General features: G+C 42.5%; 1 protein-coding gene across 1 annotated transcript in view; it reads left to right on the forward strand.

Moving 5' to 3' along the window:
• Nucleotides 1–26,333, forward strand: part of LOC121280072 (beta,beta-carotene 15,15'-dioxygenase-like) — a 43,439-nt gene that overhangs the window by 6,636 nt on the left and 10,470 nt on the right. The window contains 8 exon segments of the mRNA XM_041191700.1: nucleotides 594–723; nucleotides 2,311–2,458; nucleotides 3,803–3,950; nucleotides 9,547–9,767; nucleotides 15,081–15,347; nucleotides 19,779–19,884; nucleotides 23,381–23,413; nucleotides 23,416–23,474. Of these exon segments, the coding sequence (XP_041047634.1) occupies nucleotides 594–723; nucleotides 2,311–2,458; nucleotides 3,803–3,950; nucleotides 9,547–9,767; nucleotides 15,081–15,347; nucleotides 19,779–19,884; nucleotides 23,381–23,413; nucleotides 23,416–23,474 (1,112 nt within the window).

Raw genomic sequence — 26,333 nt, forward strand, 5'->3', positions numbered from 1 at the left:
TTTTAGGTGAAGATGGAGGGATGAAAAATTGGTGAGAAAAAGAAGCATTTTAACTGTTGTTCTCTGCCCATTAAGCAGAGGTGTCCAACAGCCTTGGTGATCAGTTTTCTGTGCTGGGTCCCATGCTTGTGAGGGAAACTATCCTTAAATATTTTAATATATGTGAGATCATTGACTGATGCTGTATTTTGAAACTGGCACCAACACAAAGCCCAATAAAAAGGAAGATCAATGACTGACACCTAGCTGCTTTGAAATGAATCAAGCGGTGACATTAGCTCCAGACACAGATAAACAAATACATTTTTAAACTCCAAACATCTCATTATTCTGTATATATTTATCAGCGTTCAACTGTACTGGAATGAGTCCCAGTCATTTCCAATTGTGAGCTGGACGTACTACAATTGGAAGCACGACCACTTGTTCTAAGTTAGAGCAAATGCAGCAGATCATGAAACCTTAAGCTGTTTGCCGAAAATGTGATGAACATCACAAAGTTCAAATTCTGAGTTTCCTGGACTAGAATGGAGAATTGAAAATTCATTATTGCTACCCACAATGATTACCGGCTTTTATATTCTTAAATCTAGGCGAGGTATTCTACAGAAGTAAGTATCTCCGCAGTGATACTTACAAGTCTAACTTAGAAGCTAATAGGATTGTGGTGTCAGAGTTTGGCCCAATGGCTTACCCAGATCCATGCAAGAATATCTTTTCCAAGTAAGCATGAAGTAAATTACTGATATTTTCTAATTATTTTAATGATCAAATAAAATTGTATCATAGAATTGTAGAAATTTATGGCATAAAAGGAGACCATTAGGCCCATTGTGCTATACCAGCTCTTTGGTAGAGCAATCTAAAACTAATCTTATTGCTCTGCGCTCTCCCCTATAGCCTTGTATCTTTCTCTGCTTCAAATCTAACTCTGTTCCCCTTAAGGATGCAATAGGTTCTGTCTCAACTAATCCCAGTTGCAAGCATCCCATGCTTGAAAATGGCCTCTGGCAAAGCTATTTCTCCTAACCTAACCTCTTCATCACTCCTTTAGTGATAATTTAAAAATTATGATTTTTATTATCAACTCCTCAATTAGAGAAGATAATCTTTTCATTACACTCTATCAAAACTTTTCATAATTTCAAAAACACCTATTAAATCTTTAAAAACCTGTGTTAAATATTGAATATTCTGTGTTCCAGTGTAAATAGTACTAGTATCTCAAGTATCTCTTTAAAATATAATTTCCCATAATCCCATCAAACCTGTGGTAAATGCCTCAATGATTTTAATGGCTTTAAGATGATGAGGTGTCCACAACTGCACACAGCACTCGAACTGTGGCCTAACCAAGTTGTTGTACAAATTCATCCATACTTTGTCACTCTTGCACTCATATGGTTTATCTATTTACACAGGCACTTTTAGGGAATTTTATATTTGAACCCCTCGATCTCAGCTCACCAATACCCACAGCCTTGAGGGTTGTTGCACCAAGAATATACATCCATTCTTCGCTTTTTTCACTCTTCTAGAATATATCCTCTTCTGAAATATCATCATGAGATCGCATCTTCTAATCTTTTGTCTTGTCCATCCCCTCTTTTATAATCCTTATTGTTTTCCGAATCATCTGCTTTCGTGTCATCAGCTAATTTTGAGACTGTATTCCTCGCAGTCCGAGTTAACTATTTATACCAAGAACAAAAAGTGACCCATTACTGACCCTCGACTCACTTCCTATAGTCCAAGCAAAACCCAGTGATCCTAGTTTTTTTTGTTTTTTTACCATCATGTCCATGCTGATTATTTCCTCTTACTGCATATACCTGAATTATTCTAGTGAAATGTATTATTGAATGTTTTCTGACAATTCATATACACTGCATTGACCAAACTCCTTTTATCTGTCCAATCTGTAATTTATTTTAAAAAAACTCTGTTGAATTCATCACAAGTTTGCCCACAACTTGTATTAAGATTTTAGCTAATGGTTACCCATTTCACCTTCTCTTCCTTCTTAAACAATTGTCAGGTACTGTCCAGCCGTATAGAAAAACTTTCATGTTTAGGGTGGATTTTAAAATTATCATCAAAGCCTTCATTGTCTCTTCTCTGACTTCTTTCAACAATCTAAGTGCGTACCATTAGGGTCCAATAACTCATCCATCTTGAGTTCTACCAATATTGAAGAAACACTACCACTCTACTATCAGCTCTATAATTTATTCCATTGCATCTTGACTCAAAAGGGAAACAACTGAATCGAACATAAACAAATAACATGCCTCTGTTTTTATTTTACAGGGCATTTTCCTATCTCACACACGTTATTCCTGATTTCACTGCTAACTGCTTGATTAACATAATTAAATATGGTGAGGATTTCTTTGCTTCATCAGAGGTCAACTACATAAGAAGGATAGACCCTAGGTCACTTGAAACGTTGGATAAGGTGAGATCGATTAAAATAAAACTCTGCTGTAGGGATTCTGGTTTACAGCTGGGTAAACAGTTCTGTTTACGCGGAAATGGTCACCAATGTTTAACTAACATATATTCAACAGATAAATAGGGCCAGAATATTGCTGTTGGCGTGTGGGCTCAACACGCCGACACGTAAAATGACGTGCGATGATGTTGGGTGTGCATCCCGATGTCATCACGCATCATTTTGTTATTTCGTTCAGCAGGCGTCTGCCGAACAGTCAATGGTCTATTAAGGCCATTAAAAAAGCAATTAAAGTAGTTAACCAAGCTGCCTGTCCAATCTTAAGTCTGGCAGGCAGGCGAAGAGCCCAAGCGACCTTCGCGTTTTTCAGGAAACCTCATCCACGGGCAGGATGAGGTTTCCTGAAGGTTTTAAAAAATAATTAAATTTTGCAAAATTCACAAACATATTCCAGTTCATGTGACACTGTCACATGATGGGACATGTTTAAATAATTTTTAACTTCCTTTAGTCAAAAGTTTTATTATGAACTTAATCTCCCTGAGGTAGCTCCATGCCTCAGGGAGATTTCTGCGCTCTTTTGCGCGCATGCGTGAGAAAGAACGCAGACCCCTACTCTCCACCGCCCCTCACCTGCACAGGTAGCACTGAGCGCCATGGATCGCCTATTATGCTGAATGCCCGCTCCCGCTCAGCCTGCCCGACACCATAGGTAAGATTCAGCCCCAGATATCTTTTGGTTGCATCAGTTGATCAGGAATGCTTCTGTTTTCACCTCCCTCTTGAGTTAAAGTTTTTTGTCCCAATGGCATTACACACCAATTTCTGGAAGGGAGGATGTCTTGACCATCCACTCCCAGATTCTACATATACCATTGGAGTCAGCCAGAAGCCAGTGGATGATGCTACTCTACTTGAGATGATTCATCCCTTGGAATGTCTCATTCTCCTTGTGAGAAAGGGCCTACATTTCACAATAGGTTTTACAATGTACTACAAACATATTAGAGCCTTGAAATACAGTACAGAAGTGGGGAAAAAGTTGGAATCATTCCGAAAGGCCACAAATTTCAATGCTACATTCAGTTTTGCATCTCTGAGTCTCTTCAATTTCATGGTACAGTACCTCAGTGCCCAGTGTTATTGCACCACCATTTTTGTGGTGGAATCTTCATAAATAGCTTTATTTTAATTTTCTCCATGCGTTGTAATATTCTCTGGTTGAATTTATGCTAAAAAAAATTTCCAAGTGCAAAATAATAAAGAAGCGTGTTTTTTAAAATAGCAAATGACAATGGATGTTCAGAGGTGAAGAGAAGCTTAATTTATCTTTGGCAATTTTTATAGGTTGATTACAGAAAATATATTGCTCTGAACCATGCAACATCTCATCCACATTATGATGGAAATGGAAACACTTACAATAAGGGCACCTCAATAGCTGAGAAAGGCAAAACAAAATACCTGTTTGTGACGATACCAAATATAAAGCCAGGTAATTGATCACAGAATTGTTACAGCACAGAAGGAGGCCATTTGGCCCATCGTGTCTGCACCAGCTCTGTGAACGAGCAACTCCCCGAGTGCCATTCCCCCAGCTTCTCCCCGTAACCCTGCACATTCTTCCTTTTCAAATAACAGTCTAATTGCCTTTTGAATGTAGTTGAATCTTAAATGCTCTTTGCAATGGCCTAGCAAGCCACTCAATTCAAGGGCAGTTAAGGATGGGCAATAAATGATGGCCCAGCCAGCGATGCCCACATCCCATGAATGAATTTTTTAAAATGCTTCAGTTGAACCTACCTGCACCACACTCTCAGGTAGTGCATTCCAGATCCTAACCACTCGCTGTATGAAAAAGCATTTCCTTGTATCACTCTTGCTTCTTTTGCTAATTACTTTAAATCTATGTCCTTTTGTTCTTGAACCTTTCACGAGTGGGAAATTTTTTCATACCTACTCAGTCCAGATGCTTGTAATTTTGAGTACCTCTTTCAAATATTCTCTCAACCTTCTTTTCTCTAAGGAAAACAGTCCTAACATCTCTGGTCTCTCTTCATAATGAAGTTCCTCATTTCAGGAACTATTCTCATGAATCTTTTCTGATCAAGTCTTGTTTTTTTTAACATTCACTCATGGGATTTGGGTGTCACTGGCGAGGCCAGCATTTATTGCCCATCCATAATTGCCCTTGAGAAAGTGGTGGTGAGCTGCTGCCTTGAGCCACTTTAGTCCATGAGTTGTAGGAATATCCACAGTGATGTTAGGAAGAGAGTTCCAGGATCTTGACCCAGTGACAGTGAAGGAACAGAGATATAGTTCCTGAGCTTGCAGGCAGTGGTGTTCCCATGCATCTCCTGCCCTTGTCCTTCCAGCTGGTGGAGGTCATGAGTTTGGAAGGTGATATCAAAGGAGCCTAGGTGAGTTGCTGCAGTGCATCTTGTAGATGGTACACACTGCTGCTACTGTGCATCGATAGTGGTGGGCGTGAATGTTTGTGGATGTGGTGCCAGTCAAGTGGATTGCTTTGTCCTGGATGGTGTCAAGCTTCTTGTGTTGTTGGGAGCTGCACATATTCAGGCAAGTGGAGAGTATTCCATCATACTCCTGACTTGTGCCTTGTGGATGGTGGACAGGCTTTGGAGAGTCAGGAGATGAGTTAAACTCTTCACAATTGCCAGCCTCTGACCTGCTCTTGTAGCCACAGTTTTTATATGGCTAGTCCAGTTCAGTTTCTGGTCAGTGGTGACCCACAGGATATTGACATCCAGGGAAGCCTGAAAGATTGGTTTGGTTTTAGTTTGCACATATCGTTCAATGGGACACTGATAATTCCTTGCAGCAAAGTGTTTTAGTTTTTTTTAAATAAATTATTCCTTGAAGAAGCAGCCTGTGAAGGGATAAGGGTTATTGACAAGACCTGAGATCGCTGGCTTATCTCATCTCCCCCTGCCCACCCCACCCCTGACTCCCCACATATTTTTCAGGGACAGGGAAACAAATGTGGTGCCTCTCACTGTATTGCAGCAGTAGAAACTGGAGTCCAAATTAAAGTGCTTTATATAGCTCAGTAACACTTCATCTGCTGACTGAACTATTTTTAACATCTTTTTATTATTCCATGTTCAAAATGTTGTGAAATGTTCAATTTTAGAAAAATATGAAAAAAAGAAAGAACTTGCATTCATCTAGCATGTTGTAATATCATTAGGGTGTCTGTGAGTGCTATAATCCAATGGATTATATTTATATAAAAACAAAAAAACTGCGGATGCTGGAAATCCAAAACAAAAACAGAATTACTTCTTCGATTTCTTTTGACGTTTCGAGTCCTCATGACCCTTCGACAGAACTTGCGAAAAAAAAAAAACCACTAGAGCTATACCTTGAGTGCCCTACCATCCATTCTTAATTAGCACAGTCGTTTAGATAATATCACCAACTTTAATTTTAACACCTATGTGTTCTATTGTACTATTGTCGTTGACATCTTTTGATGATCTGCTTCTATCACTGCTTGTTTGTCCCTACAACCACACACCCCCACACCCCCCTCCACCTCTTTGTCTCTCTATCTCTCCGCCCCCCACACACACACCTTAAACCAGCTTATATTTCAACTCTTTCTTGGACTCGAACGCAAGTTCTGTCGAAGGGTCATGAGGACTCGAAACGTCAAAAGAAATCGAAGAAGTAATTCTGTTTTTGGATTATATTTATAGTTCAGTTATTGTCGCTCTGCAGGCTCACTGCCACCTTCTCAAGGGCAATAAGTGCTGCCCTTGCCAGCGATGGCTGAATGTCATGAATGAATGGAGGATCATTGACCAGGATGTCTCACTGCTCCTGCTCAAAAAGCTACATGGAGGCCTCAAAATTGGACTGCACTCGAATTGCAGTGTGACCCTGGTGTAGCACAAACTGCATTTGCCTAATGAGGCCAATGACAAAACCAGGGAACATTGGTCTGCCAGTGTCATTAGGATAGTACTAGTGAGCTCAGGGCAGCATTCACGATCCCAAAGACAGCTGGGTGGCTGTTCTGTTATGGGAGGGGGTTGGGGGGGTGGGAGGGTGGTGGAAGCAATGGGAAACAGTAGAATTGTTTAGCTCACTGACCAGCTGAGATCTTCAGGAAAAATGTGAGGCAATTGGGAGGGGCCAGCAGTGACCCACAGATTTAATGAGGGGTTGGGAGTAGCCTCCCTGATCCTTGTGGCTCCATAATAAAGTAAATAAAGAGCTTCAAACTTACCTTTCAGGTGGCAGCCTCCAGTGGTCACTGAATGGTGTGGTCACTTGCTGTTCAGTTTCACAAAGGGCCTGAAACTGGCTTTAGACTCCTGGTTTACATATGTATTGGGTTTAACATCCATCACAGGCAAGTGCTTTAGATGCCTACAGTGAAGCTCTCACCAATATGGTTGTTGGTACACATCCAGCACAGACTGAGACCACTCACTTCCGAAGAAGGGCTAAATCTGGAATATATTGACTTAGAGATGAAAGGGAGAAGCTGGTGCTCTTATGGAAACTGCAACTAGGACACATCAGTAATAAGTGACAACCACACATTTTGGATCAATGTTATCAATTTCTATACCTAGATTAAAATTCTGCCAAATGCATAGCACATACTTAACCAGGGAAAGGTTTAAATTCAAGAGAGTCAAAATTCAATTAGTCAGGTTTCAAAATCCAAAAACAAAATGGGGCAATCTGAAGTACCTAAATAGACAGGACAATCAGATGGAAACATTAATGTTCCTAGGGTTGCATAAAGATTTCGTGGGGCCCTGGGCTCCAAGAATTTCCAGCTGTCTCTGTAAAGAACTCTACCTCTGTGTAACCACATGTACCCACAACCACATCCCCCCACCCCCCACTCCACTCCACAGTCATTAAAACAGAAACATATAACAAAATACAGAAAAGATGAAATATCCAACCTTGTGTAGAATTGCAGTGTCTCCTAGAAGTATTTCTGGAGCTTCCTGCTGACCTGTGAGGCTCCATCAACATCCTCTACTCTTTCTGCTCCACTCATTGACTTCTTCAGCATCTTCCCGCCTGCTGTGAGGCTCTGATAGCATCTTCAACCTTGCCCTCCTTACTCACAAGCTTCTTCAACCCATTGTCCTGTGCTGGGACCAGGTACAGGCTGCAAGGAACAGGGATAATCACAGCCAGTTAATAAACACCCGGGGAAATGTTTAGCTGAAACCCCAGGACACAGACCCCATTAGGCTTGTGCGTTGATGCAGCCCTGTGTTTTCCTTCTGTTTGTTCCCAACCCCTCGTCAATCAGCAAGGAGCTTCAACAGAGACATCCCAGCCAATATCACCAAAGATACCTCACCAAGGGATCAGCAGGAAAATAATAAATACATTGTAAAATTCTAAAGCTTATGCATTGCTCATATTTCTCTGCCACATCTTGTTGCCTTCTTTTATCTTTATTGTAGCTCATACACAACCTGGGAGCAAGCACTTTCTGTAGAAATCTCCTTCCAATTTTGTTCTTCTCTTGCTAATTTTTCTCTTGAAGGTGCTGACTCCTTAAGACCATAAGACCATAAGACATAGGAGCAGAAATTAGGCCATTCGGCCCATCAAGTCTGCTCTGCCATTCAATCATGGCTGATAAGTTTCTCAACACCATTCTCCCGCCTTCTCCCCGTAACCTTTGATCCCCTTGCTGAGGTATGACTTTCGTCTCTGATATGTGAGTTTAGGCGGTCAGTTTTGGTAGCTGCCACACATTGCTAGATAATGATGAGGAGGAAGTCTGGCCAAGTATTGCCTCCCTCATTCAAGGAAACTAAAACCATGGACTAACCTTTGGGGCGGGAAATGGGAGCCATGACTATTTCTGGATCCCGAACCCACCCCCGGAGAGAAACAGTCACTCTTTGGGATTTTCACTGAAACGCCCCCTTAATTGGCATGGGTACAGGTTACCTGTCCGATTAAGGGCTATGGGTAAGCTCTTGAAGCTCAAAGGCTTATTAAGAGCCTTCCAGCTTCAGAGGAGCAGCTGGCTGCAATGAATGGCAAATAACGGAGAGAGCACTTCAACATGAAGGTGCCCTCCAAGCCACTTTCTTAAAAATTTAATTTAAAAATGGAAAAGCAGCCAGGCCACCACTGTGGAATGGGAGTCCCTCTGCAGGGTGAATTTGGCTGCACCCTTACCCAGGCCGGCCGCTTGGCCCACCCTTCTGGCCTGGAGTGCTGCCACACTGGCCTGCCACCTTCAGGTGGTTGAAGTGCCCCTCCTGGAATGTGGAGAAACTGAAGGCCAACTGGAAAAAAGCCCTGCCGGCCTCCATCACCTTTAATGATGCTCTTAATGAGCCTAATTGGCTGTCAGCCTCATAGGCACGGGCAGCCCTGCCAGTCCTAAACTTGCCTCAACCAAAATAGCTGACACTGGGAATGGGGTCGGGACACCAACTCGCCAACCAGTGCTGGCATTTTCAGGCACTACCTGCCTTCGTACCTGAACTCAGTGGAGCCCAAAAATCCTGCCCCAATTGTAGGACCCTGACTACTATCACAGCTGAGAGCCCATACCAAAAATCAAACCTAGGACCTTCCAGGTATCTGTGGCACAGCTATACATTAACTAATGCCATTGAGTCGCCAGACTAGCCGTCAAGAAATTCCAGGAAGCTGGGACTTGAAGCAGCAGCTCCACAGCTTTCAGAACGGTGAAATCTCCATAAGAGGAATTGAACTAAGATTGTTAAGAAGTACCTACCTCTTCCAAACAAATTGAGTATCAACCTGCAAATCCTTCCAAGACATGCCAGTGGCAGGCGAGAGAGATTCCTGGTCAGCCGTGGGATGGAAAGGATGTTGGCCTCTACCATCACTACCCATAACTCCAGCTTAAAATGTGCACGTGAAGAGTGCATGTTACCAGAGCAGCTTGGACTCCCTGAGTGAGCTGTAACACACCACCGCCACCTTCTCCTTCGGCGACTTTTCTATCATTACTTTGCAGGTTACAAAGTACCATATTAGCTTTTGAAATCGTGATTTTCTGCAATTTGGTAACTACTCTTCCTTTACCTTGAAACTAACAGATGACAAGAAGAAGAACACGTGCTTTAACAATTGTGAAATATTATGTTCCATTCCTTGTCACTCACTCCTCAGTCCGAGTTCCTACCACAATTTTGGTTTGACTGAAAACTACATTGTCTTCATAGAACAGCCGTTTAAATTGGATGTACTTAAAATGGCTACAGCCTACTTCAGAGGAGTGAACTGGGCCAATTGTCTGGTGTGGCACCCAGAGGACAAGGTAATCTGATTTTTACATTAAACTCCAGATGAAGTGCAAGGATGTTTTATGGACGCAACACACTCTTGATAAACCTAAAGATGCAGCAACTTACTTCTAGTTGGGATAGCAGATTTTATAGCAACGGAAGCAGATAGCAGTAGAACTCTTTAAGTTATTACCCATTCAGCTTTGGAATGTACAATCTGATTTTGAATCATGGCTGGAACCTTCTCAACTCAGAAGATTCTCGGGGGTCGGGACCATATGGGGGTCCCAACCCCGATGGTGTCCATTAAGTCCCGCTCACCTCTGTGATCCTCCCAGAGGCAGCCACTTCCAGCTGTGCCGTCCAATTAGGAATGGCGGGTGAGCTGGGATGGCAGGCAGGAGGGCCAATCGCAGCACCCGAGGCTGTGAACAGTCGGCAGCCCCAACAGGAGAGGTACACCTGCTGATGTAGGTGGGAGACCGCCAGAACAACCCCAGACTCCACCACAGGATGGCCTGCGGCTGCAGCTGTAGCCCTCAGGCACCCAAGGCTCAGGGGGCAGAGGAGAATTAAAGGAAACCTCTCAGGACCACGCTGGCAGGCTGCCTCCAGACACGTTTGGGGGTTTGGCTTCAGTAGGGAGTCCCTGCAGTGTCACCATTTTGTTCCCATGGGCACTTAAAAGATTTTAATTAGCTACCTGCTCCTGCTGGGCAGTTGGCCCATGCCCGTCAGCGCCAGTGCAATCTCTGGCAGGATCGCTTGGAGGTAGGAATGTGTCAGCTAGACAACCTGACATGTAACTTGCAGAATTTCCTTGCCCTCCTCCCTCCAGAGCTGCCTCCATGCAGCTGATCAGGTTCCGTCCTATATGTTGTAAATGGTAAGTACACACATCCAGGTCTCTCTCAAACTACAGCCAATATAAAATTGTACCATTTCATTTATATTGCCTTCACAACTCTCTGTTAACTTTCATCTCCCATGAGTCAGCCCGTTTCACCAGTCTGTCTGTGCCCCCCAGAATCCGTTACCACGTCCTAGCTGTTTACTACATTTCTGAGATTCAAGTCATCCGCAGACTTGGCCATTATGCTCTTGTACTCAAGTTCAGGTCCTTAATATATATCAAAAAGATCAATGGACCCAACATCGTCCCCTGGGGGACACCATTGCACAATTCTCTTGGGAATAAAAAAATTATTTACCACTTCCCTCTGCTTTCTCTCTCATAGCCAATTTCATACCCTCACAGGAACTGCCCCATTAATTCAATGGGCTTCAACTTTGCTAATAACATTATTATGTGAATCTTTATCCAACAACTTCTAAAATTCCAGATACATGACCTTGGTTCAAACATGGATAAAAGGGCTGAACTCCCAAAGTGAGGTGAGAGTGACTGCCCTTGACATCAAGGCAACATTTGACCGAGTGTGGCATCAAGGAGCCCTAGCAAAATTGAACTCAATGGGAATCAGGGGAAAAGCTTTCCGCTATTGGAGTCATACCTGGCACAAAGGAAGATGGTTGTGGTTGTTGGAGGTCAATCACCTTAGTTCCAGGATATCACTGCAGGACTTTCTCAAGGTGATGCCCTAGGCCCAACCATCTTCAGCTGCTTCATCAATGATCTTCTTTCCATCATAAGGTCAGAAGTGGGGATTTCGCTGATAATTGCACAATGTTCAGCACCATTTGTGACTCCTCAGATACTGAAGCAGCCCATGTCCAAGTGTAGCAAGACCTGGACAATATCCAGGCTTGGGTTGATAAGGGGCAAGTAACAATTGCACCACACAAGTGCCAGGCAATGACCATCTCCAACAAGAGAGAATCTAACCATCACCCCTTGACATTCAAGGGCATTACCATTGCTGAATGCCCCACTATCAACATCCGCAGGGTTACCATTGACCAGAAACTGACCTGGACTAGCCATATAAACACTGTGGCTACAAGAGTAGGTCAGAGGCTAGGAATCCTGAAGCGAGTAACTCACCTCCGGACTCCCCAAAGCCTGTTCACCATCTGCGAGGCACAAGTCAGGAGTGTGATGGAATGCTCTCCACTGGTTGAGTGCAGCTCCAACAACATTCAAGAAGGTTGATACAATCCAGGACAAAGCAGTCCGCTTGATTGGCACCCCATCCACAAACATTCACTCCCTCTATCATCAACGCACAGTGGTAGCAGTGTGTACCATCTACAAGATGTGCTGCAGGAACTCATCAAGGCTCCTTAGGCAGCACCTTCCAAACACACAACCATTACCATCCAGAAGGACAAGGACAGCAAACACATGGGAACACCATCATCTGGAAGTTCCTCTCCAAGCCACTCACCATCCTGACTTGGAAATATATTGCCGTTCCTTCACTGTCACTGTGTCAAATTCCATCCAGACTGGGGGACACCAAAGCACTGCCATCCTTTTAATGACCTCCTCTTTGTCTATTTTAAATCTGTCCATATCTCTACTACCTCCTCCTTTACTGTGACATTGGCAGCACCCTCTGTTTTAAATAAAGTTAGATGCAAATTACTCATTTAGTACCTCACCCATATCCTCTACCTCCACAAGGAGATCCTCAAGGAGATCCTCATTTTAGTCTAAAATCGGTCCTAACCTTCCTTTGACTACCCTATTACTATTTATATATTTATAAAAAAACTGCTGGACTTTCATACACTCTCTTTGCCCCATTTATTTCCTGTTTCAGTTCTTCCTTGTACTCTTTGTGTTCAGTTTGATGCTCGAGTGATTTTTGAACCCTACATCTGTCATATGTCTCCTTTTCCTGTTCCATTTTAATCTCTAAATCTTTAGAAACCCAGGGAACTCTAGCTTTGGATGCCCTTTCTTTCCCACTCATGGAAGGATGTCTCCTCCCCACCTGAACTATCGTACCATTGAAAGGCCTCCCATTGCTCATTTACAGTCTTTCCTGTTAATCTGTGATTCCAATACACCTGGGCCTCATCACCTTTCCAAATCACTGAAATTAGCCTTTCTCCAGTTGGATATTTTCATATTTGATTTTACCTGTCCTTTTCCATAACCGCTGAAAACCTAATGATATTGTGATCTCTATTTCCCAAATGTTCTCCCACTGAAATATGCTGCACTTGCCCCACTTTATTCACCAGAACTAAAACTTCCTCCTTTCTTGAGCTGGAAACAAACTGACCAGGAAAGCTTTCTTGGACACATTTCAGGAATTCCTCCCCCACTTTTCCCTTGACACTGTCACTATCCCAACTTATATTAGGATAATTGAAATTGAATCATAAGTGCATTATCATTTTCGAGTGCTGTAACCGTATCTTTGATCAATATGGCTTCTTTCTTTCCTTCATTATCTTTCCTGAATTTCTTGTAGCCAGGGATCTTAAGTACTCATTTCTCCCCTTGTTTGAATCAGGTTCTTGTTATTGTCACTATGTCATAGTACCATGTGGCTACTCTGCAGCTCACCAACCTTGTTTACCATGGTCTGTGCATTTGCACACATGCACTCAACCTATCTTAGTCTGCTTCACATTTCCCCCATTTGATTTCTCCTCTTTATTCTATTGTTGTTCACCCCCCACCCCAACACCCCAGTCCTCTGTTATCTTCTATCTCCACTCTAACAACTCATCCTGGCGCCTTTCCTCCTGTCAAATTAGTTTAAACCCTCCCTTACAGCACTAGTTAACCTGTTTGCTAGGACATTTGTCCTAGCCCTGTTAAGATCCAAATCACCTGACTCGTACAGTTCCCCCTGCCCCAGAACTGGTCCCAACAAAGATTGGCATCCACTAAAATGCTTGCTGGAAATACTTTTCAATAAAGAACCTTACAGTCATGTAAAATTTGGAATAAATAGTGCCAACCATTGCTGAACACGTCTATTTTCTAAGGCAAACTTCATTGCCCCTCCTTCTCGCATATATTGTTTTAAAGAAATACTCAAATAGGGTTTAGAAATCTCAATCATGAAGTTGCATTTTGAAACATAGAAGAAAATAATTTACATTTATGTAGTGCCTTATGATGTCCTACATAAATGTCTTAAACTGCTTTACATACAAACATTTACTTCTTGAAGTATGCTGACTTAATGGTTTTTCTATTCCTAATATTTCAGCAATTGACTTATCTGAGGTAATTACCACACCCATCATATTGTCCCTTTAACATGTAGATACATTTGACCAGCATTTTGGACATATGATAGGGCCATGGAATATGTTGTATTTTTGAGTTTTTATACTCAATTTACCATCATAGACTATTACCATAAGTGAGTCATCACTTCCATTCAAACCTTTGTCGTTGCATGTTGACGTAAATGTATCACATATTTACCACTTGTTCTCCTCAATGTCAGACCATGGAGCTAAGTTAGAAGCTCTTCAACATACTTAATAAATAGCAAAGAGAGAAGTGATTGGTAGCATAAACAAACAATAGATTTACACTAATTATGCACCTTGTTCTTTATTAACAGTAAGTAGAAAACGAAACTTGAAAATACAGTCTCTTATGCTGAATGCCCAAAGTCTTTTGCCTGCCCCTATGCCTCACGGAACTACAAATCAGTGAAAGTTGCATCCCAGCAGATTTGCCAGGATGGACCCTCTGCTGCTGACCTCTGATGGCATGCGAGGGTTAGGGAAATTCTCTCTATTGCATAACAATGGTAGGTGCCAGTGCTGCTGGGGGAACAGCAATGGCACCTACCCACCAAAGGTGCCGCATATTTCTTTGGAAGTGTACAGGCTGAGAGAGTTGGGTCCTCCACCAGGAAGCAGCCACAGTATGCTTTGTAAGGGGGAATTTGTGGAGGGGTGGGGGGTTGTGGTGTGGGGGAAGGGGGAGACGGCTAAGACAAAGTAAATTTCTGCTCTGGGGTTCTAGGGCATGATGCAGGTCTAGACCCTTACATAAGCCCTACTCTGCCCTTCAGTGGACTGGTACACTGGATTTCACCAGGCATATGGCTTTCCATTAAGTTGTTCTACTCTTAATTTTATGTCTGTGCATCATGACCAGCAGGACAGACATCTATAAAATAACCCATCAAAGGCAAAAATACATCATTTTTGTCATAGGATCTTTACCATTCACCTATACAGGCAGACTTGGCCTCAATTTAATGCATCATCCATACTTCTGACAACCAAGCCGTCTCCTAGTATTATACTGGCTTAGATTATTAGCTCAAATATCAGGGATGAAGATCGAATTCAAAAACTTGTTTCAAAGGTATGAATGTTGTCAACTGAGGAACAGCAGAAATCATTTCAATTTATTTTTCTTGAATTCACTATAATATCAATTCTGTGTTTTTCAGACTTGCATTCATATCATAGACAGAAAAACAAAGAAGGCTTTACCAACAAAATTCTACACAGATGCACTGGTTGTTTACCATCATGTCAATGCATATAAGGAAGACAACCATGTTGTCTTTGATATTATTGCATATGAAGACAAGAGTTTGTACCAAATATTCTATTTAGCAAACATGACTTTGCCTGACAGTGAATTTGAAGCACAAGGCAAATGCTTCAGTCTTCCATCTTGCAAAAGATTTGCAATTCCTGTGGAACATAACAAGGTAAAAGTTCAGTCATTTTCCTACAATAAATTAGGATTGAACAGAGAACTCACAAACAGTTCTTAAAGAATTGTTGGGATATGGTGGTATAGTGGTATTGTCACTGGACTAGTATTCAGGAGACCCAGGATAATACTCTAGAGATCTGGGTTTGAATCCAACTATAACAGATGGTGGAATTTGAATTCAATAAAAATCTGAAGTCTGATGATGACCATTGCTGATTGTTGTAAAAACCGATCTGGCTCACTAAAAGGAAGGAAATCTGTCATCAATGCCTGGTCTGTGGCCTATATGTGACTCCAGACCCAGAGCAATATGGTTGACTCTTAAATGCCCTCTGGGCAACAAACGCTGGCCTAACTAGTGATGCCTGCATCCCATGAGTAAATTTTTAAAAAACCAGATCAGCAAGGTGGGATGTTGTTTTTCTTTTGTTGTAAACTTTAAAAAAATCAATGTAACATGATTACATTGAAATAAAAGCAAAACACTACAGATGCTGAAAATCTGAAACAAAAACAGAAATTGCTGGAGAAACTCAGCAGGTCTGACAACATCTGTGGAGACGAAGACAGAGTTAAATTTTCGAGTCTGTGTGACTCTTCCATCAAAGAGAAATAGAAATGTGGTGAAATATAAGCTTTTTAAGGTGGGTGGGACAGGTGGAGCTGGATAGAGGGCCAGTGATAGGTGAAGGCAAAAGAGAGATTGTCAAAGATGTCATAGACAAAAGGTCAAAGGGGTGTTGACGGTGACGATATTAGCTAAAGGATGTGCTAATGATGACTAAGGGTAGAAAGCAAGATGAGCAAGTGACAGATGGCCCTAGTTGGGGTGGGATGGGGGGGAAGGGATCAGAATAGGCTAAAAGGTGGAGATAAAACAATGGATGGAAATAAATTTTAAAAATAATAATAGAAATAGGTAGGAAAATAAAAAAATATATAGCATAATTATTAGAAAAAAGAGGATCAAAAAGGGGGTGAGGATGGAGAAGAGAGTGCATGGTCTGAAGTTGTTGAAATCAATGTTAAGTCCGGCAGGCTGTGAAGTGCCTAACCGGAAGATGAGGTACTGTTCCTCCAGTTTGCGTTGAGCTTCACTGGAACATTGCAGCAGGCCAAGGACAGACATGTGGGCATGAGACCACCGTCAACACCCCTTTGACCTTTTGTTTATGACATCTTTGGCAATCTCTCCTTTGCCTCCACCTATCACTGGCCCTCTATCCAGCTCCACCTGTTCCACCCCCCTTAAACAGCTTATATTTCACCACATTTCTATTTCTCTTTAGTTTTGATGAAGAGTCATATGGACTTGAAACGTTAACTCTGTCTTCCTCTCCACAGATGCTGTCAGACATGATTACATAGAAACTTCCTAGTGCAAAACTGCTCCAAGTTGAAAAAACTTTTCAAAATCTCTCTTGGAGCTTGAATTTGTTGAGCACTATCTTTTTAGGGACGTGGAGCTGTTTGTGCTTATTAAGGTGAGGGATGTCAGTGCTCAGGAGTTGTGGTTGATTATAACCTGCAGCAGGAATCAGGCCAGCAGGGGGCAGAATGAGTGTGAAACATACTCCCCGTTCTCATTTAAAGTTGACCAACAGATTTTCTACCCAATCACGTTGACACCAAGAAGTCTGTCTATTTTCTGGCCATAATTTCCATCAAGCCTACAAAATGCTCAAGAGGTTACTGTGCTCGGGTTCCATCTGCTACTGAGGACCCCATGTGTGATTAAAAGTTGGTGAGGTAAAAATTCACTTCAGCCTGTTCTCATTCTGGCTCTAAAAGAATCCCCGGGAATCGAAAAAAATTGGTCCTTTTCGGAGTAATTGTGCAGGCAGCTCACCCGAGAGGAGGCATCAATTTTGGGCTATATATCTTGCCGGCAGTGACCATCAGCTAAGTTCTGGGAAGGGGGGGATTGGATCGGGGGAGCACTTCTGCTCCTCATGGTTCCACGGGAAAGTGTTTCCTTAGGCCAGAAATTTCCCCCTGTAGGGGGGACTGTGCGAGAGGGCCGATCGGTGCCAGGCCACCATTTTACATGGGTGGGCCAATTAAGGCCCGCCCATTGTGATGCGTTCCCGGAAGTGCTGAGCGCTCCCTGTGCAGGCAGGGATTCCCTGAGAGGTTCCCTGCGCTCTTTCACGCATGCGTGTGTGCCTCAGGGAGATTTGTTCCAGTCTTAAACTTAAGATTTTTAAACTTTTAAAACATGGCCCCCCCATGTGACACTATCACATAATCTGGGACATGTCGAAGAATAAACGTATAAATTTTTATTAGATTTTAAAACAGTTCATGAAACCTCAACCCACCCGTGGATGAGGTTTCGTGAAAAATGCGAAGGCCGCCTGGGCTCTTCGCCTGCCCGCCAACCTTAAGGTTGGACTGGCAGCTCATTAAATTGAGTTAATTTGTTTTTAACAGGCCTTAATAGGCCTTTGACAGTTTGGCAGGCACGCAACCAACTTGGCTGCGTGCCCGCCGAACTGACAATCTAAATGATGCGCGGTGATGTCAGGACGCCTGCCTGATGTCACCGCGTGTAATTTTACGTGATGGCAAGCCCCCCACCCCCCACCCCCCCACTCGCCGACAAGAAAATGCTGCCTTTAGAGATAAAATTTTAATATTTACCTTGAGGGCTGCGGTGGCCATTGAAGAATCTGACTGAAGTGCGCCCTAAATGCCTATGGCAATCATCGGTGATTAACTTCTCAAAAGGACTCTTTAATAAGTACCGCACCTCTAATTTACATATTTAAGGGGCCTGATGCCTAATTAAAGCACCTGCCTGGGACATCTAAGAAGAATCCCATTAATCTGGTAGTGGGCCAATGTCTGCACAGATTGGGTGCAGACCCTCCCACTACTAAATTGACCTGGGTCAGGAGCATATAAGCATCAGGCGTAAATGACAGGAAATATTTTATTTGATGAGTTCCTGTATCTTGCATGTAATTAAAATACACTTGTCCATATTTGAGCAGATGTAAAGCAAGCGGGGGCGGTGGGGGGGGTGGGGGGGGGCGACGATGGGGAGAGGGGCGTTGAATAGGGATGACATGAGACAGAGGGAAGGAATTGGATAGGGTTGGCATGGGAAGGATGCAGTAGTACATGGGATTTAAAGAAATACTGTTGCAATAAAGATACTCATTTCACAGCAAATGTTTTGTAGGTCTCTGCTGGTACATTCTGAATTCCTTTTGTCCATTTTTTTATTCATTCATGGGATGTGGGCTTTGCTCGCTGGGCCAGCATTTATTGCCCATCCCTAATTGCCCTTGAGAAGGGGGTGGTGAACTGTATTCTTGAACCACTGCCGTCCATGTGGTGTAGGGAGGGAGTCCCAGGATTATGGCCCAGTGACAGTGAAGGAACTGTGATATATTTCCAAGTCAGGATGGAAAATTATTGAAAAGGAAATGGTGGAGAGCGTGTGCCCAAATTCACAGCTTGTGTACCGGGCTGACCAAGCATAAAGTGCACAAACATAAAGGCCAGAATTTTCCCGTCGGTGATTTGGGGGCGGGGCCTGCTCGCCGACAGGAAAATGACGCGGGATGACTTTGGGAGGAACCCCCGACGTCATCCTGGTCCCTTTAAATTCTCAGGAAGGCGGGCAGACAGTGCAATCAGCTGTCCACCCGCTGACCTGTAAATGGCCAATTGAGGCCATTGACAGGATAATTAAAGTAATTAAAGGCCCTGCCTGTCTAACCTTAAGGCTGGCAGGCAGGCTAGGAGCCCCAGCGGGCTTCTGAAAAAAACATGAAACCTCATCCACTGGCGAGATGAGGTTTCATGCTCATTTTTAAAAACTTTAATAAATGTAATGTGATATTTATTAACATGACCCAATCTCGTATGACATTGTCACATGAGGGGGACATGTTAATAATATTTTTATTTTACTATTTTTAAGTTTTGTACACTGTCAATAATCTCCCTGAGACAGCACTTACTCTCAGGGAGCAGTGCGCTCTTTCGTGCGCATGCATGAAAGAGTGCACTTTGACAGCTGGGGATTCCCTCCCCCCCCCCAGCACAGGAAGTGCATAGCGCTTCCCGTCGGGGATGCCGCTGGGCGGGCCTTAATTGGCCCGCCCACTCAAAATGGCGGTGGGCCCCGTTTCGGTGGCAGGGGTCAGTTGTCCGCCCGCCGCCGAGCCGGTGGAGCCAGCCCGCCCACCAAGGGCAAAATTCTGCCCAAAGTGACCCACGCAGTTCTAATGCTTAGCAAAGAATTTGATGCGAATATTATTCAAAAGCAACACAAAAGCAAAATACGGCACATATTGGAAATCTAAAATAAAAACAGAAAATGCCGGAACAAGCTATTTATCTTTGGAGTTGGGCCTAAAAAGAGAAAATGCAAGGAAAACTCAATGTTAAGTGTTTGTTACCTTTATAGAACACAGAGTTGGGCACAAACATTGTTGGACTTGGAGGCACAAATGCGTATGCACTGCAAGAGAAAGATGGATACATCTACTGCAAGTCTGAAGTGTTGTTTGAAGGTAACAGCAATAACTTGCATTTATATAGTGCCTTTTGTTACAATCCTAGGTGATGTTAGTACCTGACAAGTCAGATCCCAGACTGAAACCTGGCTTGATAGATTCTAACTTTGCTTTATTTTAGAAACCATGGAGGTCAGTTACTGAACACATTCACAAGAGTCTGCCAGTGTACTTTTAACACAAAGAATAAAATATTTATTAAACAAGAAAAGTGAACTATATTGCACTAGCCAAAAAGGTTGGAAAGATTTCAATGCAAACAGCAGAAAAATGATTCAAACTCACAGTGTCCCTTTCATCACAGCAATACCCTTACAGACACAAAACCCCAGGGAAGATTTACCACTTTCTCTTGCTTGGACTGGCTCAGTTGTAAATGGTTTTGTTCCAGCAGACTTCCCTGTGACACCCAGGAAAACCCGCAATTTGAACTCACTGTTACTTCAACTTCAGAGCAAACACATAAGTTCCCTAAACTCAGTTCCCCAATAGTCTTGCAGGATTTCTTACTAGAGAGCTTATGGACCTTCTGCCTTCACTCTCTGGCATACATGCATTAACTGAACTGCCCTTCTGTCTTTCCCTGTGTCTCTGTGTGTTCCTGGACCCCTGTCGCTAGACAGCAGCACAGTTTTACCTCCTTTATGTTTTTTTTTAATTCACTAAACTACTAACCCCTTTGTAACCCATCTCTTCACTTCAAGGGTTAGAAAACCTCATTAAAAATGCATGTATACAAACAGGGGCTCTAGACCTCCCAGCACCAAGCTCACAAAAAATTCCAAATGAAACTAGAACCATGTTTCACCTTTCTTAATACACATATACAGATATAAATTAAACTTAAAGTTATATATTGTTCCTAACACTTTAATATTGTAAAATATCCCAAGGTACTTCACTGAGTATTATAGGGTAAATGGAGTGCACTCAAATATCAATAACATCGAGTTAAACTAAGTGAAATGTTTGGGCTCTAGGCCTTTTCAGGACTTCAGCACAAAATCTAGGCTGACGTTTTATGGCTGCTAGTCCTTGCTCTGCTGGCCCAGATGGCATTATTGACAATGTGTAATTAAGTCCTTCCAATATCCTGGCTAATGCTTCTCCCAACCATCACGGCAAAAATGGATTAACTAGTGCAGTTAATGACCGACATAACAGCTGTGACTGAATCGCGGAGCTATTTGTTGCCGCCCAAGTGCCTGAGAATGCTGGAGATGTGATAATACATTGTATATGTGCATGTTCTTTCGTCACTGCTCAGACTCATGAGCATTTCGAACATACAAATTAGGGGCAGGGGTAGGCCACTCAGTCCATCGAGCTTGCTCTGCCATTCAATAAGATCATGGTTGATCAGATTATAACCTCAACCCCACATTCCCGCCTACACCCGATAACCTTTCACCTCCTTGCTTATCAGGAATCTATCTAACTCTGCCTTTAAAATATTCAAAGACTCTGCTTCTACTGCCTTTTGAGGAAGAGAGTTCCATTCATGGCCCTCTGAGAAAAAAAAATTCTCCTCATCTCTGTCTTATTTTGAAACAGTGACCTCTAGTTCTAGATTTTCCCACAAGAGGAAACGTCCTCTCCACATACACCCTATCAAAACCCCTCAGGAACTTCTATGTTTCAGTAAAGTCACCTGTTACTCTTCTAAACTCAAGCAGATACAAGCCTAGTCTATTTAACCTTTCCTCTTAAGACAGCTCACCCATTCCAGATATTAGCCTAGCAAATCATCTTTGAACTGCTTCCAATGCATTTACATCCTTCCTTAATAAGGAGATGAATACTGTACACAGTACTCCAGGTGTGGTCATGCCAATGCCATATATAATGGAAGCATAACCTCCCTACTTTTGTATTTAATTCCCCTCACAATAAATGATAACATTCTATTAGATTTCCTAATTACTTGCTGTTCAGATGTTATTGAAGAGAGGTAAAACACCAAGGCAAGGCACAGGGAAGGAAAATGAGTTGGCAAATTGATGGCGACTCCATGTTCCAAAATGCCAGATAGGACCCAGATATGGATATCCTGCCCCCATTTCTGACAGATCCCATTCTTGGTGGTAGGAGAAAGGGGGTAGGGTGTGACTCTCACATCAGTGCTGAGTTCAAACAGACTCTATTTTTGCTGTAACAAGGGCCTTAACTCATAGTGTGAGAGTTATAAAATTTTAGAGTCCACATGAATATTCTTGAAGGGTGAATAAGGTCTGTAGAACTATCACGCTATAAAATTATTCAAATGTCCAACCCTTTAAGAATTTAAAAAAATAGCCCCTATGTGTAAGTGAACTGTAAAAAAAGACTCTCATCCATTACTTACAATAGCTGTTTGTTGACATTTTCCCAAAAGCTATCATTATGACATTATGAACGCTTGGCTGCTTTCCACACATTATAATTATCTCAGCAGGACGTGTTAGGGGTTGGGGGGGGGCACTCTAATTTCATAAGTTTAATTGACAGCTCAGCTATTAAAGGATTAGCTGTCTTTGATCTGGTGTTATGAATAGGAGTTTGTTTTTAATAGGGCTTTATTTCTTGAGGCTTTCATGAATGGGGGTGTTATTATAGTGAAGTCTGTAATAGATATTTTGAACTTTATTTCAATTCATCTCAACATGGCTCCTGAGGTCTGCCCATGGTGGGTACCGAGTGAATTGACATGGAGGGCATGCAGGTTAAGGATGGTTGGTGGGTTGACATGAGTTGGCATTAAGTTGGAATGGAGGGTATGAGGGGCCATGGGGGGCATGAGTTTGCATTGAAGGTATGAGGGGTCATTGAGTGTGGGTGGGGGGTCATAAGTCGGCATGGAGAGTGCGAGAGGCCATGGGATGGATTGGGGGCATGACCTGGATTCGAGGGTGTGAGGGGCCATTGGGGGTGGATGGGATGCATAAGGTAGCAATGTTGGGGTATGGGTGGGGGATGAGGGGTGGGGTGGTGGATGTGTGAGACCTAAAGGGCCTAAAACATAAGCAAAAAACAGAGACATGGTCCCAGAGTACCGAGGCAAGCACTTTAAACAGCTCACCTTGACACTCATCCCCTTGTGGCCTCCTGTGGTCTGTGTCCCCCTCTGACCTGTGTCCGAGGGCAGCGGGTCTGACTCCATCCCGCATCCCCGACCCCAGGAATAAAGATCCTGCCATTCAGGGGAGTTTCTCCCGAGATGGGTATGGCAAGCCAAGAAATTTCCTGACTCGCTCTGCCCACCTCAGGAGCAAAGCTCCAGGCCAGCACGTTTACAGTTATGGGGTAGCACTGTGGGTACAAATCAGTTATCCCCTCTTTCTTCAAGCACAAAGGTACATAGATAAAACAAAATAACAAAATTGACACTTGGCAGTTCATCTGTATGTTCAAAGATTCAATTATTATTGAAGATTTATTTGCTGAATAACTCAACCATAAAAATAGAGTCAAAGTAAAGCTAATAAATTTCACAACATATTTGTTTGTTTTCTAGGTCTGGAGTTACCTCGCATAAATTATGATTACAATGTGTCAAGAACAGATAGATTTATGCATCTAGAGTTGAGTGGCAACCAATTCCGACAAAGGTAGAATATTAAATATATACATGAGATGGGTAAAGAAGAAATGTATTGAGTTACTTGTGGCTTCTTCACAAATGGATGCAATTTTTGATTTTTACAAATGGGATAATTTTGAGTCGATCTGTGCCTTTAAGAATCTATATTGACATTTGTCTTTCTCGCTCCATTAAGTTTACCATAAGGTGATAAAAGACCATCTACAACTGCAAGCACTGCAGCAAAGGTCTGACCTTCACTTACCTGTCTCCAGCAGAGTCCACAGTAATCTACATGTGGACTTGGCTTCTCTGACAGTCTAATGGAAAAAGGTTGATTTGTCTTTATGGGAGGGATGTGGGTTTGCTTGGAAGTTGATTGTTCATCCTGTGCGAATGTTGGTGTTGAGCTGATGGAAGGATCTCCATTTATTCACTGGCATCATAGAGTGAGTACATTTTCCTTTGTCTGAGCAGGACATGTAAGGATACTTCTCAGATTAGATGTACACAATAAGCTTCATAACTATCTGAATTTTGATACTTCAAAGCATAATTCCAAAGAGCACAATATTTTTGCCACTGAATTATACAACCCATTTCTTGGTCTGCCCACCATAAGGAAAGTTACAGAGGATGATTTCTTACCTTGAGTGTAAAACAGATTTTGTTCTAGTCTGCACTGCTTCAAGATCCACCAGAATTACAAATGCTAATGCATTACCTTATTTGCATAACTATTCACAATTCTCGGTGTTGGCTCTACACTGGTAGAGACGGAAATTGTATGTAAGTTAAATGTAAAGAAACTGGTTCAATTAGAGACCTACCCTGATGGTTCCTCCAAGTCCCAAGAGGAGAGTCATGTTCTCCCATACTCTACCTTCTCTCCACAAGACCCCTACAGAACATTGTACCTATCTTCATACTGACAGCTCAAGGACCACCTGATCTTTCAGGGGCTGGCAGCCACTTCCTGCCCACTTTCTTCCTAGAACAAATAGTGGATCAGTGGTGCAAAGCCTGGGAGTTAAATTAGCCCCAGTCGCCACTCACCACCCCTTCCCCATCTATGCAAAACTTGTACACCGTCAAATGTAAACACAATTAATCTGTAATCTTTTCTGAGACAAGATTTTAGTGACCTAAAATGCTTGATGATAGGAGGAATGTTCTTGAGATGCAAAAACTTGCATCACTTTCTTGGTACTGTTGCATTTTAAGAATAGTTATGTAAATAAGGTAATGCTTTAGCATTTGTAATTCTGGTGGACCTTGAAGCAGTGCAGACTAGAGCAAAATCTGTTTTACACTCAAGGTAAGAAATCATCCTCTGTAACTTTCCTTATGGTGGGCAGACCAAGTGATGGGTTGTATAATTCAGTGGCAAAAATATTGTGCTCTTTGGGATTATGCTTTGAAGTATCAAAATTCAGGTATTTATGAAGCTTATTGTGTACATCTAATCCAAGAAATATCCTTACATATCCTGCTAAGACAAAGGAAAATGTCTTTGGAGGGGTGAAGCTAAACCTTTAACAAAGATAGAACAGGAATAAAAGTTCTAAATTGGGGGAAGACGAATTTTACAAAACCGAGAGGTGAGCTGTCGAGAGTGGACTGGAAATAGCTATTGGAAGGAAGGAAAAACTGTGTCAAATCAGTGGGAGGCATTCAAAGGCGAGATTCTCAGTGTAGACATGTCTCCACAAAAAAATGGGTGGTACTGCCAAATCCAGAAGCATACAGGCCAAGATAAAGCAGAGAAAGAAAGCATATGACTATCACAAAAGATTTAATACTGTGGAAAGCCTAGAGGAGGATAGAAAGTACAGGGGTGAAGTAAAAATGGAAATTAGGAAAGCAAAGAGAGGATACAAAAAAATATTGGCAAGTAAAGTCAAAGAAAATCCTAAAATGTTTTACCTGTACATTAAGAGCAAGAGAATAATTAAGGAAAAGGTAGGGCCTATCAGAGATGTACATGGTCACTTGTTGGTTGATACAGAAGATGTGGCGAGGTTCTCAATGAGTACTTTGTCTCTGCCTTCACTAAGGAGAGGGATGCTGCAGACATTCTAGTTAATGAGGAAGAGTGTAAAATATTAGAAACAATAAACATAGTGAGAGAAGAAGTACTGGAGGGACTGGCATCCTTGAAGGTGGATAAATCACCAGGGCTGGATGGATTGTATCCCAGGCTGTAGAAAGAAGCCAAGGAGGAAATAGTGGATGCTCTGAGGATCATTTTCCAACCCTCACTAGATGCAGGTGAGGCCCCAGAGGATTGGAGGTTTGCATATGTTGTACCATTATTTAAGAAGGGTGCGAGGAATAGGCCAGAAAATTAAAGACTAGTCAGCCTGACTTCAGTGGGGGGCAAATTACTGGAATCAATTCTGGGAGACAGGATAAACTGTCACTTAGAAAGGCACGGATTTATCAGGGATAGTCAACAAAGTTTTGTATGGGGAAGATCATGTCTTACCAACTTAATAGAATTTTTAAAGGAAATAACAAGGAGGATTGGTGAGGGTAGTGCAGTGGATGTTGTCTATGGATAGATTTTAGTAAGGCATTTGACAAGGTCCCACATGGAAGACTGGTCGGGAAATTGAGATCTCATGGGATACAGGGGAAGGTGGCAGGTTGGATCCAAAATTGGCTCAGTGACAGGAAACAATGGTTAATGATTGATGGATGTTTTTGTGAATGGAAAACAGTTTCTAGTGGTGTTCCAGAGGGCTCAGTGTTAGGGCCCTTGCTGTTTGTTGTATATATTAACAATTTAATCTTAAATGTGGGAGGCATAATTGAAAAATTTACAGATACCACAAAAATTGGCCATGTAGTTGATAGTGAAGAGGATGTTGACTCCAAAATGATA

Source organism: Carcharodon carcharias, chromosome 7 (genome assembly GCF_017639515.1).
Source record: "Carcharodon carcharias isolate sCarCar2 chromosome 7, sCarCar2.pri, whole genome shotgun sequence".
Lineage (NCBI taxonomy): Eukaryota > Metazoa > Chordata > Chondrichthyes > Lamniformes > Lamnidae > Carcharodon > Carcharodon carcharias.